At 41.4% G+C, this 20247-nt stretch overlaps 1 protein-coding gene across 1 annotated transcript in view; it reads right to left on the reverse strand.

Annotated features, from left to right (window-relative positions):
* MYO5B (myosin VB) overlaps nt 1-20247 on the reverse strand; it is a 549419-nt gene that overhangs the window by 73818 nt on the left and 455354 nt on the right. Inside the window, exons 22-24 of the mRNA XM_036756694.1 lie at nt 19064-19303; nt 2930-3014; nt 111-259 (exon numbers count right to left, since the gene is read on the reverse strand). Of these exons, the coding sequence (XP_036612589.1) occupies nt 111-259; nt 2930-3014; nt 19064-19303 (474 nt within the window). The remainder of the gene's footprint in view (nt 1-110; nt 260-2929; nt 3015-19063; nt 19304-20247) is intronic.

Raw genomic sequence — 20247 nt, forward strand, 5'->3', positions numbered from 1 at the left:
CACACCTTGTCAGAGATCGGCTCCAGTGGACTAGGTAAAACGAGCAGTGAATTCAAGAGGGGATTTGAGTGAACCAGAGGTGTTTAATAGGAAGGAATTATTCTCATTACCCTTATGATGGTCATTTCATCCCGAAGGCTGTCATAACTTTGCTCCAGTCGGGAATACTCCTTCACAAGGTTTTGGTATCGTGAACGTTCCTCCTCCAGCTCCTTCTTCATTAGGAGATTCTCCTTTACTGAATTTTGGGCAAATTCATCTGAAAGGAAGACATATCAAGCTACCATTTCATCTGTTAAATGAGTTCATTGATTGTCAAAAGCCTGCTCGTGACAGGGTTGGTGTACCTGCCTCTGATTAATCCATGAAAACATTTCATTTAATACATAAGAGGGATGCTCATGTCATCATGCATAAGCCAGCAGAGAAGAGAAAAGTCTTACCCAGAAAGAGTTGGAGGAGAGAGAAATACCAAGGATCTGGATGGCCTTGGGACTCTGAAGTGGGCATTAAATTTCATGTTTTTTTCAGACTCAAGCCTTTCCAACACGTAATGGGAGTTGCTGCCAGTGTTAGTGGAAGAATCCATGCCCACGCCTTCTCATCTAAACCTGAAGTTGCTAAAATGCTATTGGCCTGGTAGGATTAGGGTTGATGGAAGAGTAAATAAACCAAAAAGGGATATAGCATAAAGACTCATGGGGATAGTTGGAGAGACTGAATTTCATTCTACCACAGACTCTATTTTACTCGTACTAGTGAAGAGAAACAGTAGAAAGTAATTTTAAAAAAATCTAGATAATCTAAAAGTTACTTAGGCTCATAGGGTCAAAGATTTAGAGCTGGAAGGGACATAAAGGTGATTTCAGTGGTATGAAATTCAAATAGAAACAGATTTCCACAGCTGCAGACAAAACCACAAATTTACACCATTTATGCTATATTGTATTTTTATTTATCTTGCTGAACATTTCCCAATTACATTTTAATCTGATTCAGCTGGGAATTTTACAGGTGATGAGTTTGATACTTCCAATCTAGTTCAACCCATTGATTGTAGACTGAGGCCTGGGACTGTTTGCCTCTTTTCATACCCCTGGAGTTTCTGGCACAAAGTAGGCCCTTAATACATGTTTATTGACTTGCTTTGTATCTTAAGCAAGTCCCTTACCCACTGGACTTGTTTTCTCATAAAATCAAGCTTGAGATAGATGAAAATGATTTGCATATGGCTGAACAGATTATTAGTGGTGATACCAGGCCTAAATCCAGACTTCTAGTCCTGACTTCTTTTTTACCAAATCATGAGTTCTTAACCTTTTCTTTTTTTTTGAGCACGTCATGGACCCCGTTGGCAATCTGGTAAAACCTATAAAACTCTTCTCAGAATAATGTTTTTAAATGTATAATCTTTCTAGGAGGCAGAGTACTGGAAACACCATCATTATTATTATTTTGGTCTGGACTTGTGAGTTCATTGTTTGGGAGAACTTCTAGTAAGGAAAACACATGGAACAGGGTTCGACTCTCCTGTAGCTTGCAGCCTTAACAGTTGCCCGGTACAAAGTAGGTGCTTAAAAATGTTTATTGAATTGATTCTAAGTCCTGTGCCCTATCTCTCCACATCTCCCTTTCTCTGTCTTGACACTGTTCTATGAGGACAGAGGGAGACCTGATTCATGGAGGGCATTGCTGGGCAATACGAAAATAAAGCCTTCTAGACTCTTTTCTTCTCCTGGGAAAAATATGAGGTGTCAGTGGTTTCATATTCAATACAGAAAATGTGTGTTTTTGTTGCTTTAAGGTAAGTAGCTCCCTACTTGATTTTACAAACTGACGTAAAATCAACATATATTCTTGCTGGAAAAACAGTGTTGAGGCTGGGAGAAAGGGAGATAAGGAGAACAGAGAGGTCTTGCGGAATGATTGACATTCTATCTATGGAGCCTACGGTAGCATGGGATAGCTCTAAAGAAATCTCTAAAGGGTTAAAAGTGTGATAATTCAGCAGGTCACGGACCTGAAGGGAGACCAGAGGCAAAGCCGAGGGAAGCAAAGGTCCTACTTGCTGATGACTAGTGTGGCAGCTGGGTGGTACGGAGATAGAACACAGGACTTGTAATCAACTCAATAAAAAATTTTAAGTACCTAGTATGTGCCGGGCACTGTGCTAAGCCTTGAGTTCAAATTGTGTCTTAGACACTGACTAGCTGTCTCACCCTGGGCAAGTCATTTAACTGCTATCTGCTTCAGTATCCTCATCTGTAAAATGGGGATGATAAGAGCACCTACCCCCCCCCCCCCCCCAGGGTTGCTGAGGATAAAATGAAAGAGGATTTGGAAAGGACTTTGCAAACCTTCCAATGCTCTACCGAGGCTATTATTCTTGTTGCTGTTATTATTATTGTTAATCAATTAAATTGCTTCCAGCCAGGACGGAGACAATGTAGAGGTCACAGTACCAGGGGTATCATCCACAGGGACAGGGTATGAGGGCAGTGAAGTGAATAGGTGTAGAAAGGAAGGAACTCAGGCAGCTCAAGGAGGACCACCTCTGCCCCCAGCCCCACAGAACTCAGCAGGGATCTTTGGCCCTCAGAAAGAAACACATCCCTAAACAAAGCTCCGTTCAAACATTCCAAAAATCTGACAGCGAGGGAATTCTCTTTAAAAGGAGTCACTTCCCCCAAAGCTACTCCGATTAATATCTTAAAATGAAATGGCATGGGGTGAAGGGGTGGTTTCTTTCTTAATCTCTCCCAGATTGAATCAGATTTCTCCACACTGTCTTCATACAGAGCAGCATGACAAACCGACAGGGAATTTGGGGGGGGGAATGGGAGTGGGGGAATGGACATGAATAGAAAATAAAGAAATGGGGCCCTTCTGACACACTGAAAACATACAGATGACTCACCCCGCTCCTTACCTTTAGACTGGCACGAGATTTGGTTGTTAAGCATTTCTTTTTCATCTTTCAAAAGCGCATTCTCTTGCTCCAGGTCCAATACTCGCTAAAAAACAATACACACACCCACACAACAGGGGAACACATTACCTCTTGTAATGCCAGTCAGCTCAAGGTCAGGTTCTTTCTTTATGGGGATTATGTTTCACCTGGTTGACTTTGAATGTTTTCTTTTTTCTTTCTTTTTTCTTTTTTAAAACAAACCTCCTTCCCCCCTGATTTTTCCCCCTTATATTAGGCAAAAAAATTTTCATAAACCAGACCTGGGAAAGTGAAATGTCTTTCATGATTTTCTATTATTTCTAAAAAAAAGTCATGTAAAATATCATTATAAAAGGCTGGATTGAGTTAATTCTCTTGGTCTCAGTGTAAATGAAAAGACAGGATATTGTCTTAGAATTTTAACCAACCCCCTCCCTTCTGTCACCTTCCTTGGGAAATGAGGAAATGCTTTAGTAGAGGCAGAGACTCTCAACAAGCAGATTTCTTACAGTTTTTCTCTCATTTTCTCTGGGGTGGGGGTGGGGGTAATCAGGGTGAAGGTCAAAGCATTAGGAAAGGATGGGTAGCTTGCTACTAGATGCTGGTACAAGGAATATCAAACTTTTCTTTACACCAGTATTCAGTACCAGGAGCCACATCAAAGAAGTAAATGTATTGGAATGGCAAAGGAGAACACAAAGTGTTTTTTAAAATGTCAGGGTGAGTGTCCAAGGACAAGTGGGAAGGAATCAAGAAAAATATAATTGAGGTTTAATATTGGTACATATGTTCTGGTGGTAAGAATCCGTTATAACATTCCAGAGAAGTTTCAGTACAGAAATATGAGAGGTTAAGAATGGGGACGATCCTTCTCTACCATGAAATGAGTTGGAAACCTTTGGAGGCCTCTCTATATATGAATTCCTCTGTGTGCTCTCACTGATATCTATCTGCATTGCCATCATTGGTGCCTATGGATTCATGCTGCAGGTTATTATAAAATGCTTTACCAAAATAATTCCACAGTACTCAGCATGGCCCTGTGATGGGTAATCAAAGAGCCAACAGATGCATGCAACATGCAGAACTGATAGAAACCAAGCGATGTGTGCACATGGAATCAGATTGACAAATGAGTAGCCTTCACCTTCCCAGTTGCTAGGTCCTTACCATAAGAAATCACTATATTGTTAAATTGTGACTTTATCATTTTCCTTCCTCTGTTTTTGGAAGTGAGTTTTTAATCCTTATTTATATTTTAATGGGGAACAGACTGACTTGAGTGGCACTGCTTAAAGTCAATCAATAATTATTTTTCACACATTTATTATGTATGGGGCACTTTATGGAGAACCTAAGGATGGAGGAAGCATAGTTTCTGGCTTCAAGATGCTTATAACATGGCAGGCATGAGAGAGCAGTGCTAATCTGAAGGAAGTACCAGACAGCCACATCTTATTTCACATCTTTATTGCTTTCACCCTACTTCAGTCTGTAGTCCTTTATTTCAATTTAGCCCTAGGATAGACCTGGACAAAAACAGCACACTCTCTATGTAAATGGAAAAAAACTGCAGCTTATCTTGGTTACCACCACTGAGTCTTATGTTTGGCAACGCAGGCATCTTTTGCTTTACAGGATCTATGCGTTTCAGTAAGATTGTCTGGAAAGTAATATTCTACAAGCCGAATCCCATGTAAAGGCTTTGAAAATATCAGTTATACTGAGGCAATGTGATGTAGTGGGAAGAATCAGAAGCCTTGGGCTCTACCCCGGTGGAATTCACAATTTCTACACAGCAAGGGATTCCTGTATTACCTAACTTCAGAATCAACAGTAATACCCAAGGTAATTTTTCAATTTTTCCATGGCATATCAGTTGTTGCTTGGTTGGTTGGTTATTGTCCTTTGTTCTTGAAGAGGACCAAAATGACATCACTACGTTGGGGTCAACATACAGTGTGTCCGATTGTGACTGATCAGACCAGCAGGAGCTCAGAAGGCTCTACTATGTCAGGTGCAAATAGTCCATGCGAACATGTAGAGTGGAGATGTCTCTAAATTTGCACATCTCACATAGTATATAATGTATATATGTATGGTATATATGTATATTATAAAGCATATAGTATATTATGCTATGCTGAGCCATTCCATACCTAGTGTGCGTAGATACACACATATATACATACATATACATATGTGACATATTTGTGTGTGTTTTGTATATACTCAAGTAAAAGAAGGGTTCTAGGAACTAAAAGATCAGTCAAGGACCCAGCAGAGATAGGAAAAATGATTATCTAGATCTGGGACAGGGGAGGGAGATTTTGGAGTCAGGAAAGTGCTTTAAAGGAAAAGTGAACTGCCAGGTCAGGGACCACAACTCATCAGGCAGCATCTATGAGTCTATCCCACACCCTAAAGGAATTGCTGCCATCTTAACTTCTATCAGAGCAAAAGTTTTCAATTTGTTGTCTTAGGGATTTTCCCCTCCAGGGTGAAGACATTTCCAATATTATATTTTAATTCAAATGAGGACTCTAATAATGATGAAACCATTTCTCCTACAACATCCCTAGGAGGTAGATAGTAGAAGTATAATTCTACCCCCATTTTGTATTTTTAGAAATTTAGGTTCAGGGAGTTTGATTAATTTGTCCTTAGCCACAGAGCTAGTAACCATGGGAGCTGAGATTGGAACAAAGATCCCCATTACATCACACTGTTTCTTAACAGTGATGCCTTTATCTATCTATCTATCTGTCTGTCTGTCTGTCTGTCTGTCTGTCTAGCATTTTAAGTAGAATTTGGTTTCCAGAATTTCACTTTACAGACAACCTTTTCGGAATTCATAGTCATATATAGCAAAGGAGACCAGTATTGTCAGACTAGAGAATCAGTAGTAATATCACCAAAGATAACTTTTTAAGGTTTCTATATTTAGTAAGCACATGGCCTGGACATCGATACCAGAAAACTGAGAGTAGTTAGGTAGGTTTAAGTGAGTTCAAAGAATTTAAACAGAGATGCACCATCTCTCAAACTATGAAGTTAATAAAAACATTTAATTGAAGGGTCATATTTTTGTAGGTGCTAACACTTATTTCTTAATTTATCTTTAAGGTTTCTTTAGAACAGGGATTCTTAATCTTTGTTGTATCATGGACCCCACTGGTTTGGTGAAACCTATGGATCCCCTTCTTACCATATCATTTTTAAATAAAGGAAGAAAGGATTAAATTTCAATTGGAGGTTAGTGAAAATAATGATGCATTTTTTTCCATCCAAACTCATGGGCCCCAGTTTAAGAGTTCCTGTTTTAGAAGATATTCCCAAATCACTGTTAATTCCATATTAAATGGGAAATATCACTGATGCTACTTCAAAAGTACTTTACTAATTTGTAGCATTTTCTGTGAAACTTTCCTTATATGATAGGTATCCATATCCTTTCCCTTATTAGATTATATGTTCACATCCCTAACCTGTGATTTCACTGGTGTAGGGACCTGTCAGTGAGGAAACACCCTCTACCAATGCAACTGAAAAGTACAGAATTATTAGGGTTGAACGAGGGGCACTGAGAAGTAAAGGGGCTTATCTGAGTTTCAGAAGGGGAGTAACAAGAAATAAAGCTGGAAAAGTAGGTGACAGTCATATTGTGGAAAATCTTAAATTACAGGTTTGTATTTTATACCATAGGCAATGGGGAGCCATGGGGGGTTTTGAACAGAGGAGTAACATTTCAGTATGTGTCAGAGGTGAAGCTTGAACCCATATCATCCTGAATACAGTTTTCTATTCAGCCATTAAACCATGCTAATTTCCACAGTAGAAACAAAGAGTATTTTCTGAATCAGAGAGTTGAATCCAAGGCTAACAATGTTCCTTTTTAAAAGAGGCTACAGGTCTTAATTTAATAGGTGCATGTAATTCACCTTAGAATTATGGTGACTAATGTTTTATGGCTGAAAATGACACCTTATACTGTGCAAGTCACAGGACAGTGTTCCTTTCCCCTATCATACTTCCCATTCCTGGTTCCACCTTAGGATAGCTTTCTTTGGCTAGTTTAACATAAATCTGAAGAATGCTCCTTCAATATGTTTTGTACTAAATCCAAAGAAAGTAGTGAGAGCTTTGGTAATTGAATTGCAAATAGATCATCATCTACATACAAATCAAATAAAAGATCTTTTAGAGGAGAAAGGCAAATTAACTTGACAAAAGTGACACTGGCAGAAGGATTAGAAATTGATTTAACAAAGATAACTTAATATGACCATAACATGAAAATGAAGTCGAATTCCAAGAGGATAATTTTTCTTCAATCCCACGTTAAGCAAATTATCTTGATTTAAAATGTGACTAACCTTATTCTAGAATTTTAAGTCAATTTGTAAAATTTTCTCTTTTCAAGCTAGTCTATTAATCTATTTGACCAATCAACTGATTACTGAATGCTTACCATGGGATCAGCACTGTACTTGGCACAAGGATTGCCTGCTTTTCAATGTGCGGCCTAGAAGTATGGTTTTATACATTGATCGAAGATGAATAAGTGATGCATCTATGTCCATTACTATGGTATAGTGCAACAGGTACTGCACTCTAGCCCAAGCCTAGTTCTGCCTAGGTTATTGTGTAGCTTTGGGCAATTTCCTTCTTTTCTTTGGCCCTCAGCTTCCTCATCTGTAAAATTACACCATTCTAGAGTCCTTTTCATGGTGACATTCTAGGTTTGAATTCCAATTCAATATTTAATAATTCACTGTGGATACTCTATGATGAGAGTAGGGAGGTAGCTTGACATAGCAGATGATGGGAATAGCTTGGAATCAGGAATAACTGGCCCATATTGCTCCTTAGGGGACAAAACTGGGCAGATTCTTTTTGAAAACCAAAGAACATTCATTAGATATGGCTGCATTTTTAGGTGTGCAGGTAGCATATAGACTGGGAAGTGAATTTTTAACCAACATGATTTATTTGCAGAAGCTCTGCTTTTGTTTGCTGCTTATGTCTATTCTTTTACTCCTCTACCTGGCATCCTCAGAAGGGGGCTTGGGTATTAAAGCAGGCACTGCAGACACAGGTTAGATTTCTAGAGGTCCTGTCAGAGCTCACACTGTGAGCCTGGCAAATCTAGAATGTGTTGAAACTTGAGTAAAGGCAGAAGTCCTGGGATCTAATCCATTGAAGCCTCTTGGTGCTCAGAGATATGAACAAGTAAGGTTTCTGCAGGTCAAAGGAGATATCTAACAACATCTCTCCTCCAGAGCACTGGAATCAAGCTGCCTTTATAAGATGCTAGATTTGGAGTAAGAAGGGAACTTTGTGGGTGTTTCCTCATTTTATAGGTTAAGGAAACTGAGGTCAAAGGCAATTAGGTCACATAGGTGACCCTGGAAGATCTGGATATTTAACCTGGATCCTCTTACTCCAAATTCATCAATCTTTCCATGTCTCATGTTGCCTTTTCCCCATTTTGAAGGCCTCAAAGTAAGACAAAAAGGGATTAGAGCTAGAAGGTACTATAGAAACCATCAGGTCCAATCACCCCATTTTAGAGATCAAGAAACTGAGACCTAGAGCAATGAAGTGACTTGCTCAAGTTCACAAAGGTAGTAAATAGCTGAGTCAGAATTTGAATTTGGGTCCTCTGTGTCCAAGTCCAGTGCTCTGTCCACTACATCATGTGAGTGTCAAGTCATAGACATACAAATAGAATTTAGAGAACAATAGTCCTCCCATTTCCAGTGTTAGAGGGGAATGAAGATTATTCCTTACCCCAAGGAAACATAATATGCATCCTACTGGGGCCTTTTGTGGTGGCAGCCTAATTCATGCATGCTCACACCATGCTCACAGACAGAAGACGAGATGTTCCATTAAACAAGTGTATCTGATATTTATAACCTGACAATGGAGGGCGTGGATGGAGGGGGCCCATACACCGAAGGCAGATGTTCAGTGTAATTGGTAATGAGGTGCAAAGTCACGACTGCACCTCACAACAGGAACTCACAACTCATCTCTTATTTAGTGGTCCTTCAGATGCTTTCTCAGCAGAGCTTTCTCAATGTGGGATGTATATGCACTTTTAGCTTGGCCCTTGTAAGGGCAGCAACACAAAGGAGAGAGAAACAGACACAATAATGAGGGCTGGTGAGAAACTCTAAGACTTGAGTAATGGGACCCTTATTAACATCATCAACTAGACCATGTCCATTATCACTTTTCAAAATTTGACTCAAAACCTATCTCCTGCAGGAACTATCATTAATTAACTAACCTCGTTCCTCTGCTTCCCTTCAGCATCTAGAGAGACTTGTTTGTACTGTATTAATAGATTCTTGTGAAGATGTTGTTTTTTTGACTTGTTTTGTACTATTCCTATGACCCTGTGTTCAGTTTCACCCTCCCACCCCCAATGGGACCAGAAGTTCCACAAAGCGAGAAACAACAATCCCCCTCCTCCACCCCGGAATTCTCTCCCTCTTCCTCTCTGCTTCCTGGCTTCCCTCATTTCCTTCAAGTCCTAACTAAAATCCCACCTTCTACAGGAAGTCTTTCCTAATTCCCCTTAATTCTAATCCTTTCCCTCTCTTGATTATTTCAAAATCGTTCCACATGCAGCTTGTTTGTATATTTTTGTTTGCATGTTATCTCCCCCATGAGACCATGAGCTCCTTACGGGAAGGAGTCGTCTTTTGCCTTTCTTTGCATTCTCAGCATTTAGGACAGTGTATGGCACACAGTAGGTACTTAATAAATGTTTGAATGACTGGTCTCAGTGATGTCTAGAACAGTGCTCTGAACACATCAGTTACTCAAAGGCAGCTAGGTGGTTCAGTGAATAGAGCACCAGGACTGGAATCAGGAAGACTTGAGTTCAAATTTGGCCTTAGACACTGGCTTTGTGACCTTAGCCAAGTGGTAACCCATCTGCCTCAGTTTTTTTCAACTGCAAAATGGGAGTAAGAACAGCACTTACTTCACAGGGATATAGTGAGGACTGAATATCTGTAAAGTACTTAACATACCTGACCTGACACATAGTAGGTACTTTAAAAATGTTTGTTCCCTTTTCCCATTGTCTCTTCAGAGAAGGCTATTTGAATGAAGGATAATAGTAAGACTTCTTAGGATCAGGGGTCATAAATTGAGCTCTAGAGTAAGAAGGGACTTCAGAGGCCATCTAGCCCAATCTCATCATTCTACAGATAGGGAAACTGAGGTATAGAGAAGGAAAGTGATTGCTCAAGGCCATGAGCATTACAGGCAGAATCTCAACTCAGATTCTCTGACTCCAAAGATAATGAGTGCTCTTTTCATAGTTTTAAGCTATCCATATTGCCTCCATTTATAATTGGGAAAGTCACAACACAGAAGAACAAAGCTATTTGACCAAGGACAGCCTGACAATTTGATATTAGAAATGGGGAGAATTAACCTATGTCACCCAGCTCTCACAATGTGGGGCTCAATTCACATAAACCTGAAACTGAGGAAGAACAGTCTGTCTCTTTCACAACTGTTCCAAGAACTGGGTGTTCTCAGCATCCGAAAGTTGCAGCTGTGAGATAGTTTCATATTTTGTTTTAATTCTTATTTCCTTTTGGATGAAAAAAACCACCCTCATTTCTGGACCATGCTAATTAGACAGTGTTTGTCCAACTCCCATCTAGTATCATCTATCAACTGCATAAAGTATGTGTATAACTATCAGCAATTTAGTTCTGGCTTTCCAAATCTGTAAAAGGAAGTAGCTGTCCTTGGTACCTAGCATTTATAGAGTACTTTAAGATCTGCAAAGTGTTTTACATGTTATTTTATCTGATCCTCACGACAACCTTGGGAAATAGACACTATTATTATCTTTGTTTTACAGATGAATAAACTGAGGCTGAACGGACTAGTTAAGTGTTTGAGGTAGCATTTGAACTCAGGTCTTCCTGACTTGAGGTCCAGAGATCTATCCACTATGGCACCTAGTTGCCATATAACAACCTTGCAAGCTAAGTAATGCTGGTGTTATTCTTCCCATATTACAAAGGAGATTAAGAGAAGTTAAGTGACTTGTTAAGGTTTCCTCTAAGATTCGGTGGTTCCATAATTATGATATGCAATAGCTTACATTACTAAAATGCTGCCACAATCCTTAGTTAGAAGAAACTTCAAGGGGCATCTGCTCCAATGTAAGGAATCCCCTCCCTGACAGGTAGACATCCGGTCTCTGAATACTTCTAGTGACACGAACCACCCACTACATTACAGATAGCTCTGTTACCAACTTTTTCCTTATGTTGTACTAATGCTTCTCTATAACTGCTACCTAATTCTACCTCCTAAAGCATCTCAGGAAGATATCATGTTATCTCTTTCCCAAGTTTTCTCTTCTATAAACTAAAAGTCTTTAATTCCTTTGGCTATTCCTTCTAGGAAAAAATTTCCAGGTTCTCAGCATCCTACTTACCATTCTTATACATACTCCAGGTTGGCAACATTGTTCAAAGTATGTTGTTACTGTTCAGTCATTTCAGTCATGTCTGACTCTTTATGACCCTATCTGGGGTTTTCTTGATAAAGATACTGGAGTGGTTTGCTATTTCCTTCTCCAGCTACAGATGGGAAAATTGAGGCAAACAGGGTTAGGTGACTTGCCCAGGGTCATACAGCTAAAAAGCATCTGAGGCTGGATTTGAACTTTGGTCTTCCTGACCCCAGGCCTGGTACTCTATCCACTGTACCACTTAGCTGTTCTAGCTATGGTATCCAGAATTGATACAATTCTAGATTTTCATTAATATATCCTATTAAGATTTTTTTTAAAGAAGCCGCATCATATCACATAGGATTGAATACTGAAGCCCAGGATGGATTCTTTGGGCAGGCCAAGGTTAACAAGACCAAAGTCTAATAAAACTTTCTATTATTTCCAATTATTATTTCCTTTTCTTTGTCCCCACAGATTCTGATTCAGGAATGCAGGACACTGACAAAGTGGGATTTGTTTTTCTACGCCACACATCAAAGTGGCATTAAAGAAGATCAGCTACGTGTGTGATAGCCATGCACTTGTTCTTTGCTTACAGGTGACAAGCCCACAGATTCTGCTCTGTGGCTTTAGTGACTGAAATTCTAAAGTCACAGTTACTGGTCCCTTGTACCCTGACCAGGAACTTTCTACTGTTTGAGATGGTGGATGATAGACAACCTTTGTAGTCAAACTGTTTCCCTTTCCAGAGTTCTTAGAAGACATGGTGAGAAATGTCAAAGCGACAAAGTGACAAACAGGCTTGATTCTCCACCCCCTGCTCCACCCCTGCCAGTAGTATATGAAAACAAAACCCTGACTAGGTTTTAGGATCCATTAATAGGACTGATAGGATGATAGATTTATACCTGGAAGAGGCTTTACAGGATTGCTAGTTAAATTCTTTCTCTGTCTCTGTCTCTTTCTGGCAATCAGGATTAAGTGACTTGCCCAGAGTCAAACAGTGAGTAAGTGTCTGAGGTAGGATTTGAACTCAAGTTCTCCTGACTCCAAGGCCTGTTGCTCTATTCACTGCACCACCTAGCTATCCCTTAAATCTTCTCATTTTATAGATGAGAAAACTGAAACCCAGAGAATGGATGAGATTTGTCCGAGGTCATATCTACTTGCCCAGGGGGAAAAGCTGGGACTTGAACCCAGGTCCTCTGATGCCAAAACCACAGTTTGTTTTCATCCTACCGTACTACTTCTTGGGAAAAAAATCCAAACAGGATGATCCTAAAATTTTTGTATTTCTAATGACTTGTTGTAACAGCACACTGGACCCTAATGGTCAGGAGCAGAATAGCACAAATCAGGCTAATATATAATATAATCCATCCAGTTACATGGAGCATGATGACTTCACTTGGACTACACTGCATCACTTGGACGACACTGACTACACTGCAATAGTTTCTTTGCTTTCTGAAGAAAAATTAGAAAAATCTCAACAGTCTCTAGTCCAACCTAGATTCATCTTCCTAAATGGACATGTCTGATCACTTCAATCCCCTGCCCAAAAAATTGTCAGTGGCTCCCCAATACCTACTGGAAAAATTCTAAGTGTCCTAGACATGGCCACCAATATTTGACTTCCATATTCCTCTCCAGTCTTCTCTTTCACCATTCTTCATCAAGTACCTTCATCTACAAATTAGACATGATGTTCCCTGAGCATGAACTGTGATTTCCCACCTCTGTGCTTTTGCTTAGGTTGACTCTTGGTTTGAATGCCCTTCCTCTCATCCTGTGTTGGTAAGCAAAATGGGCTCTTAGCACTTAGTTCAACCAAGTGCCCTTGAAGAGTTTGGCTTTTGTTAATTCAGTGTATTTCATTGAGTCTTACTAGGTGCTAAGCTCCAGGCCCAAACCCCTATTAGGTGTAAAACCTATGTGGGTGTGGATTGGTAACTAAGATGCGGCCCAAGGTGGGGCTAACTAAGGGGAGGTGCTAACTCCAGAGCCAATCATAGGAGCCTAAGTTCTGGTCATTCAGATGACGTTTGATGATGTCTGAAATGCTTTAAGAAGAGAAGACAGAGCCACTTGCGCAGGACTCTCACTCGTGCTGGTGGCGTGTGGAGACTCCAGGCAGCTATAGCTAAGAAGCCCTCCACCTCATAAACCTGGATGCTGAGACTTTGTTAAACTCTGTTAACTATGTATTGGGATTTGAATCAGACAAGGTCTGTCTGTCGATGTTTGTACTTGGTTTGTATTTTGCCCTGGAGTTCAGGGTGCTGGTTTTTTCCCCTGAACTAAGTGAATGATATTTGTATGCTGAATTAAAGTAAGCTTGTCAACCCCTTAATGTTGCTTTCCTTACTAAAGCAGATCAAGAGAACCTGTGCTTTTGCAGTGTGCTGGTAGCGTTCCTGTTGCTGGGCTTGTGTTGGTCTTTCACCCCCCACAACAGCTGCTAGCCAGATTGTTAATACACAGCCCTGTCCTAACTATCCTTTAAGGCCAGCTCAGATGGCTCTTCCTTAAAGCTTCTGTAGTTTTCTTATCATACTTTTACCATCTATCTTGTATTAGAGAAGGCAAGTGTGGTGAAGTACACTGGTGGTGAAGGACACTGGATTGGGGGTCAGAGCACCTGGGTTTGAATCTTAGTTCTGCCACTTACTAGCCCCTTGACCTTTGGTTAAGTCATTTAACCAAATTCCTCATCTATAGAACAACATGGTTGGACTTGTAAGGTTCCCTCCAGCTCTACATCTATGATTTTATGATCAGAAGAACTCTTTCTATGTATGTGTGAATAATATGGAGTTATTTGTGGAAAAACTGGGATTAGAACTTATTGGATACAACACTGGACTTATACGAGGATTGGGTGAATAAGCATCCTCCATCAGTTCCTCCCTAGCTGTATGACTCTGGCTAAGTCACTTCATGCCTCTAATAGTTTTCTCATCTGCAAAATGGGGATAAGAACAGCTTTTACCCTCACCAGGCCAATGTGAGGATCACAGCAGATGATCTAAGCAGTCATTTTGTAAATCTCAAGGCACCTTACGCACATTAGCTGTTACTATTCTCCAGGCAAATACCTTTACCCCATCATCCTTTCTGATGGCCTGTAACATCTGGGAGAAATCCAGGAGTTTGGCTTGCTTGAGATAAGGGTTCTTACTAAATTCTTTTAGAATGACCCTGTGAATAACTACCGGCCTGCCCAGTAAAAGGAACTATTTCAGGTGAGTCTGCGAGTAAATAATGCTGATTTTAACATTGTAAATGGGTATCTGCCTGCAGAAAGGTACGCAAGTTGCTAAAAATAGTAATAAATTATACTCAAGAACTCTCTGGATATGGATTTTTCAGGGTTATTTTGGAGTCAGTGAATCAAACTCACAGGATCACATGCAAGTCAATTAAGTCCGATTCAATTCAACAAAAATTCATTAAGCATATATTTTATGCAAGGAGAAGAAGCAGCCGGGCCTGGAGGACAGAGTTGTTGATTTCAAAGCTAAGAAGGACTGGGTTTCAGTCTTGCCTCTGACACATACTGGCTGTGTGACTCTGGGTAGGTAGATTAACCTCTCAGTGCTCTGTTGTTGTTCAGTCATTTTTCAGTCGTGTCTGATTCTTCCTGACCCCATTTGGGGTTTTCTTGGTGAAGATACTGGAGGGGTTTGCCATTTCCTTCTCCAGCTCATTTTACAGATGAGGAAACTCAGGCAAACAAGGTTAAGTGACTTGCCCAGGGTCATATGGCTAGTAAGTGTCTGAGGCCAGATTTGAACTCAGGAAGATGAGTCTTCCTGACTCCAGGCCTGGCGCTCTATCTCAATACTCTAGGCAACTCTTTAAGACTATGACTAGCAAAGAAGGTGGTAACTTGCTTTGGAAGAGAGGGTGTCCACATGTGGAAGTTCCCCATGCAAATGAAATCGCTGGTCCACTCCCTATTCCTATCCTATGTGCAAACAAATGTAATAGATGGAGGGGATGTGAAGAAAAAAATGAAGTAGTTATCACAACTCCTGTCTCTTCATTACTCCCCCTACTGAGCCAGATGCCGAGCCTTATGAACTTCCTCTTGTTCACTTCTATTTCCTTCTCTATGTTCATACAAGCACCACTGTTGTCATCTCCTTCCTTTATATTATATCTTGATTGGTCTCTTCCAGTCTTTCCCTTCTCCAATCCATCTTCCACATCGTGCCCAACATAAAGGAAGAAGGAGGAAATAAATGTATATAGATCACCCCTGTTTCTTCCCTCTCTTCCCCCAGCAACAAAAACAAAATCTGAATGATTCAGATATTTGCCTCAGCTTTTGTTGTGGGGAACTGGCAGCCAGCAGCATCTATTCACTCCACACTTAGAATGATGAAAGCTACTTCCTCTGGGACTCCACCCAGAAACAAAGCCATAGTACTCTTGTCTCCTACCCTCCAGTCAGTACTCACTCTATGTATGCTGTTCTTCTGGGGCAGGATCTAAAAAGGCAGGTGTGGTCTCACTCCTGGGAAAGTACCTTCTTTCTGTCTGGTTCCTCATATGTATCTGTTCACTCTGGTGATGAAGAGAACCCTCTGCTCTCTCAGGGAGGCTCAGTCACAGAACAAGCATTTCCTCCTCCTCCTAACCCCACAGGTGGGAGCCACAAGCCAAGCCAGGAAATCAAAGGGAGAGGTGGGGATGAGGTGTGGAGACACTTTCCCATTCACTGTTTCTTGGCTTCATAGGGACTGGCCCTACAAAGCTTCTTTCAGAGCCAGGCAGCTGGAGGGTGGGGGAGGGGAGGGGTGTTGATCCTGGCTAATGAGCTATCTCCTTTGCCCTGGTGTGGCCCTGTGAGGGGCCAGGCTGATTCTCCCTTTCAATCAACACAAAACAGTAACTCGGCACAAAGCATCAAGCACGTGACTCTTCTTCACAGATCAAAAGGGAGAGAGCCACTGGGTCTGCGAAGGTATGGCTCCAGGGAAAAAGTATAAAGCAATGGAAGAATTTAGTAGAAAAGGAATAGACACCCAGAAAACACTCTCTCTTGTCCAGTTGCCTTAATAAGAACCTCACACTGGGTGGCAACCCAAGGAATTGTGAGATGTCTGGTCACTGAAACCCACTTTCCCCTTTCCAGGACTGGAGGGCACCTATAGCCCCACATTAATTAGCCACTGCAGGTGGTTGTCTGCCTTACCTATTAAAGAGCTCCAGGGAGAGAGATCTCCTGCCTCTCCCTACCTTCTGTAGCTTGTTCCAAGGCTTAACATTTGATCTTTCAGCAAATTATTCTTTATATTTAACTCAAGTCCCTCTGGCCACAGTACAGGTTGTTGGATCACCCTAAGACGAATGTGGGATTCTTACTTTATAGGATTTGAAGCTGAAAGAGGCCTCCAGTCCAATTGGCTCATTTTCCAGAGAAGGAAACTGAGGCCCCAAGAGGCTAACCTAGCCCTCTGACACCCAAATCAATGAAAGTAGGAAACTTCTCTTCCTACTCATGCTTGCATATTTATTAAGGAAGGTCTATTTTGTTTTGGGCGTGAGGCACACTGGTAATTAAACATGCCTTTGAACATTTGAACAAGGGTCTTCTGGAATCACATTGCTTTATCTCAAAGTGGCTTTGAGAGAGGGAATTTCATGCACCATGGCAGGCAAGGAAGGTGCCGGTTTGGAAAGCAAGGAGGCCCTGTAGTGGCCTTCAAATCATACTGAGTTGACAGCCATCTGCATATAATAATAATAGTTAGCACTGTGCTATTAAGTGTTTATTTTATATATATATATATCATAATATGTATTATATAATATTATATATATATATATATAACATATATGTTATATTATTAAGAGTACCTTAAGGTTTACAAAGTGCTTTTATGAATATTATCTCATTTGATCCTCACAATAACCCGGGGAGGTAACATTATTAACCCATTTTACAGATGAAGAAATTGAGGCTGAGAGAGGTTAAGTGATTTGTCCAGGGTCACAAAGCTTTTAAGTGCCTGAGGCCAGATTTGAGCTCAGGGCTTCCTGACTCCAGGTCCACAGCTCTATCCACTGTACCACCTATCCTGGCCCCTTTGCGAAGTCTCCTGAGTGATTCTATTTCTCTTCTCTTCCTCCCCCATCACTGTTCACTAGGAAGCACCAAGGATACTTTATCAGAACTGTGGCTGGAGGATGCTGATGCTTCACCAAAGACACTGTGGGATCGTGTTGGAGATCTGCCTGGAATTGGGAGCATCAAGCTATTTCTAAGTTGTATTTGAAGGCCCAGAAAAGAAGGAATAAAAAAAGGAAGGAGGGCAATGGAAGTGAGAGCAATCAATGAGAGAGAAGACCTGAGGCCTGGGTAAGAAGGTATTAAAAGGACTACTCTTTCAACCAAGGAAATTGAAGATATCTCATGCAACGTCCATGTCTGCGAGATAGCTTCAGTACAGAAATACAGGTTGTCATAGCATTGTGTCACTTCACACCTAGAAGGGGCCATAAGGATCATCCAGTCTTATTTTATAGAGAGGGAAACTGAAATCCCATGAGCTTAAATAACGATAAAAGACACCTAATTTGTGGCAGAGCACAGAGTAGGTTTTCCTAGGTCTCACAATACATCTCATGCCTTACATATGGTAAAAGTCTTGTTTTTCCCAATTATGAATGCTCCTGAGCCCTGGAAACTCTTCCTGTGCTACAACAGGGTGAGGCTGTTTGGGAGGTAATTGGTAGGGGTCATCTCAGAGGTGAAAGAAGGCAGTAACTGTGGCTATAGTTCTTGGAAACTCTGTCTGGTGGCCTTGTATTGCGGTGGGGGTGAGGACTGACAGGACAGTAATGGTGATTGGACAAAGGGGGCAAGGAAGTCAAGGGGTTGGGATACTACATAATAGAACTGGCTGACTGTGAAGAAAAGAAAGAGAGCCAGAGCAGTGGTGATAAACTTGGAGAAAAGGGAAAGTAGAGGGATTGACAAAGTCATGGTGAAGATGAAGAATTTCGTTAGGACAAATGAGACAGAGGGAAGGCCTAGCTTACTTCAGTCCGAGGAGTGGGAGATAAAGATCTTTTGAGAACTAAGGTGAAGACAAAATCAAATGTAGTTCATCTTCAAAGATACGGCCCCTATTACCCTTTGATAGCTTCAAAAGGGGATGACGTCAGGGATAGCCAGGCCATGACTATTAAAAGTAACCAGGACACTGGGGAAATGTACCTAGACTTTGAGGTTCATGTCAAGGAATCTCCCTGTTAAAGACAGAACCAGGACCTGCTTTTAATTCACTTAAACAAAAAAGTGCCTCCCATGAACAGGACATGATCAATCACTGTGATCCTTCTGCTAGAGGGTCCCTGGGAGTAGAGTCTCAGTCTCACTTGTATTAGATGGTTTTGCCAGGGTCTTATTTGAAAGCAGGGGAATGTAGACCAGTCTGAACATCTTTGTCATCCCAGTGGTCACTTAGCAAAGTAACCCAGGTAATTCCCACAATCCTCATAAAAAAGAGAGAAGTTAAGGGAGACGGGGCCTTTGTAGGGTCAAGGTTTCTCTCCTGTCCCAGCAGTTAGGATTGTTCTTGTGTGTCTTGCCCTACCTTTGTCAGCTCATCTTTCTCCTGTGTGTGGATGTCTTCGAGGATCTTCCTCTCTGAATGGGCTTTCTGCAACTGTGCCCGGAGGCTCTCGATCTCCTCCTGGAGGCTCAGCCGCTGGCTGTCGTCCCCACCCTGGCTCTGCTGGTATCTTGTCAGCTCTTTCTTCAGCTTCTCCACCTCCATGTTGTGGGCAGAGGTCACCGTGGACAGCTGCTCAGCCAGGCTCCTGAATTCTTTGTTCTGCAGAGAACAACAGCTCCCCTTCTCCAGTCCCTCCCCGATAAACAGGGGAAGGAGAGGGAAGGAGAGAGAAAGAGAGGGGTTACTTTGGCCAGGCAAGAGCATGAAGACTAAGAGAGGAGAAATGTCCCAGGCAGAATAACACTTCAAGGTTATGACATGCTTGAGAGGTTTCTCAGTATTTCACTAATAAAATTCTGGGAAAAAAATACAAAGGAAACAAACAAATCAATATAGCATCTCTAAAACAGTCTGAGATGTTTAGGAGATGTCTCCTGAGCTGGAAGCTGGCTGACAGCTGCTGTTTGGGGATGGCTCGAAAGCCAAGCTACATCATGCTGAGGAGATTCCAAGGAAAAGACACACCACTGGACTTGCTCGTGATATATAGCTTTTCACTGTTCAAGTTGTTCTGCTTTTTCCCCAGTGGGCCCCTCTCCTACCCTGGGAATCTGTTGGCACAATGGGCTGCAACCTAATCTCTGACTCCCAGACAAAGGACCCCTTCAAGGAACAATCCCCTGTCTCCCCCTCCCCCATCCCCATACCACTACCCTTCTGACAGGCCTTAGGATTCATTCCCACTAACTGTTCCTAATTACTCATCTCATGAGGACCTCTCTGGCTCTGTTACCCTATCTCTTCACCAAAGGGGTCCAAGATGCCCCAGACCAGTCAACCAGTCCATCGATTGAGTATCTTTTCTGCCCACCTGCAGTGCTCTCTTGGCACATTGCTAAATGCTGAGGTGAGGAGGAGGCTACAGAAGTAACACAAGCCACAAGCCCTGTCCTCAGGTAGCTTATAGTCTAGTTGTGGGGATGACATGCACACACACACAACAATTAGAGAATAACATGAGATTGTATTGAATTGTGTTTAAGTGGTGAAAGACAGACTGTAAGATGCCAGTGAGGGTCAGCATAAGTAGCTAGCTCAATGGA

The sequence above is a fragment of the Trichosurus vulpecula genome, chromosome 1, assembly GCF_011100635.1.
Source record: "Trichosurus vulpecula isolate mTriVul1 chromosome 1, mTriVul1.pri, whole genome shotgun sequence".
Lineage (NCBI taxonomy): Eukaryota > Metazoa > Chordata > Mammalia > Diprotodontia > Phalangeridae > Trichosurus > Trichosurus vulpecula.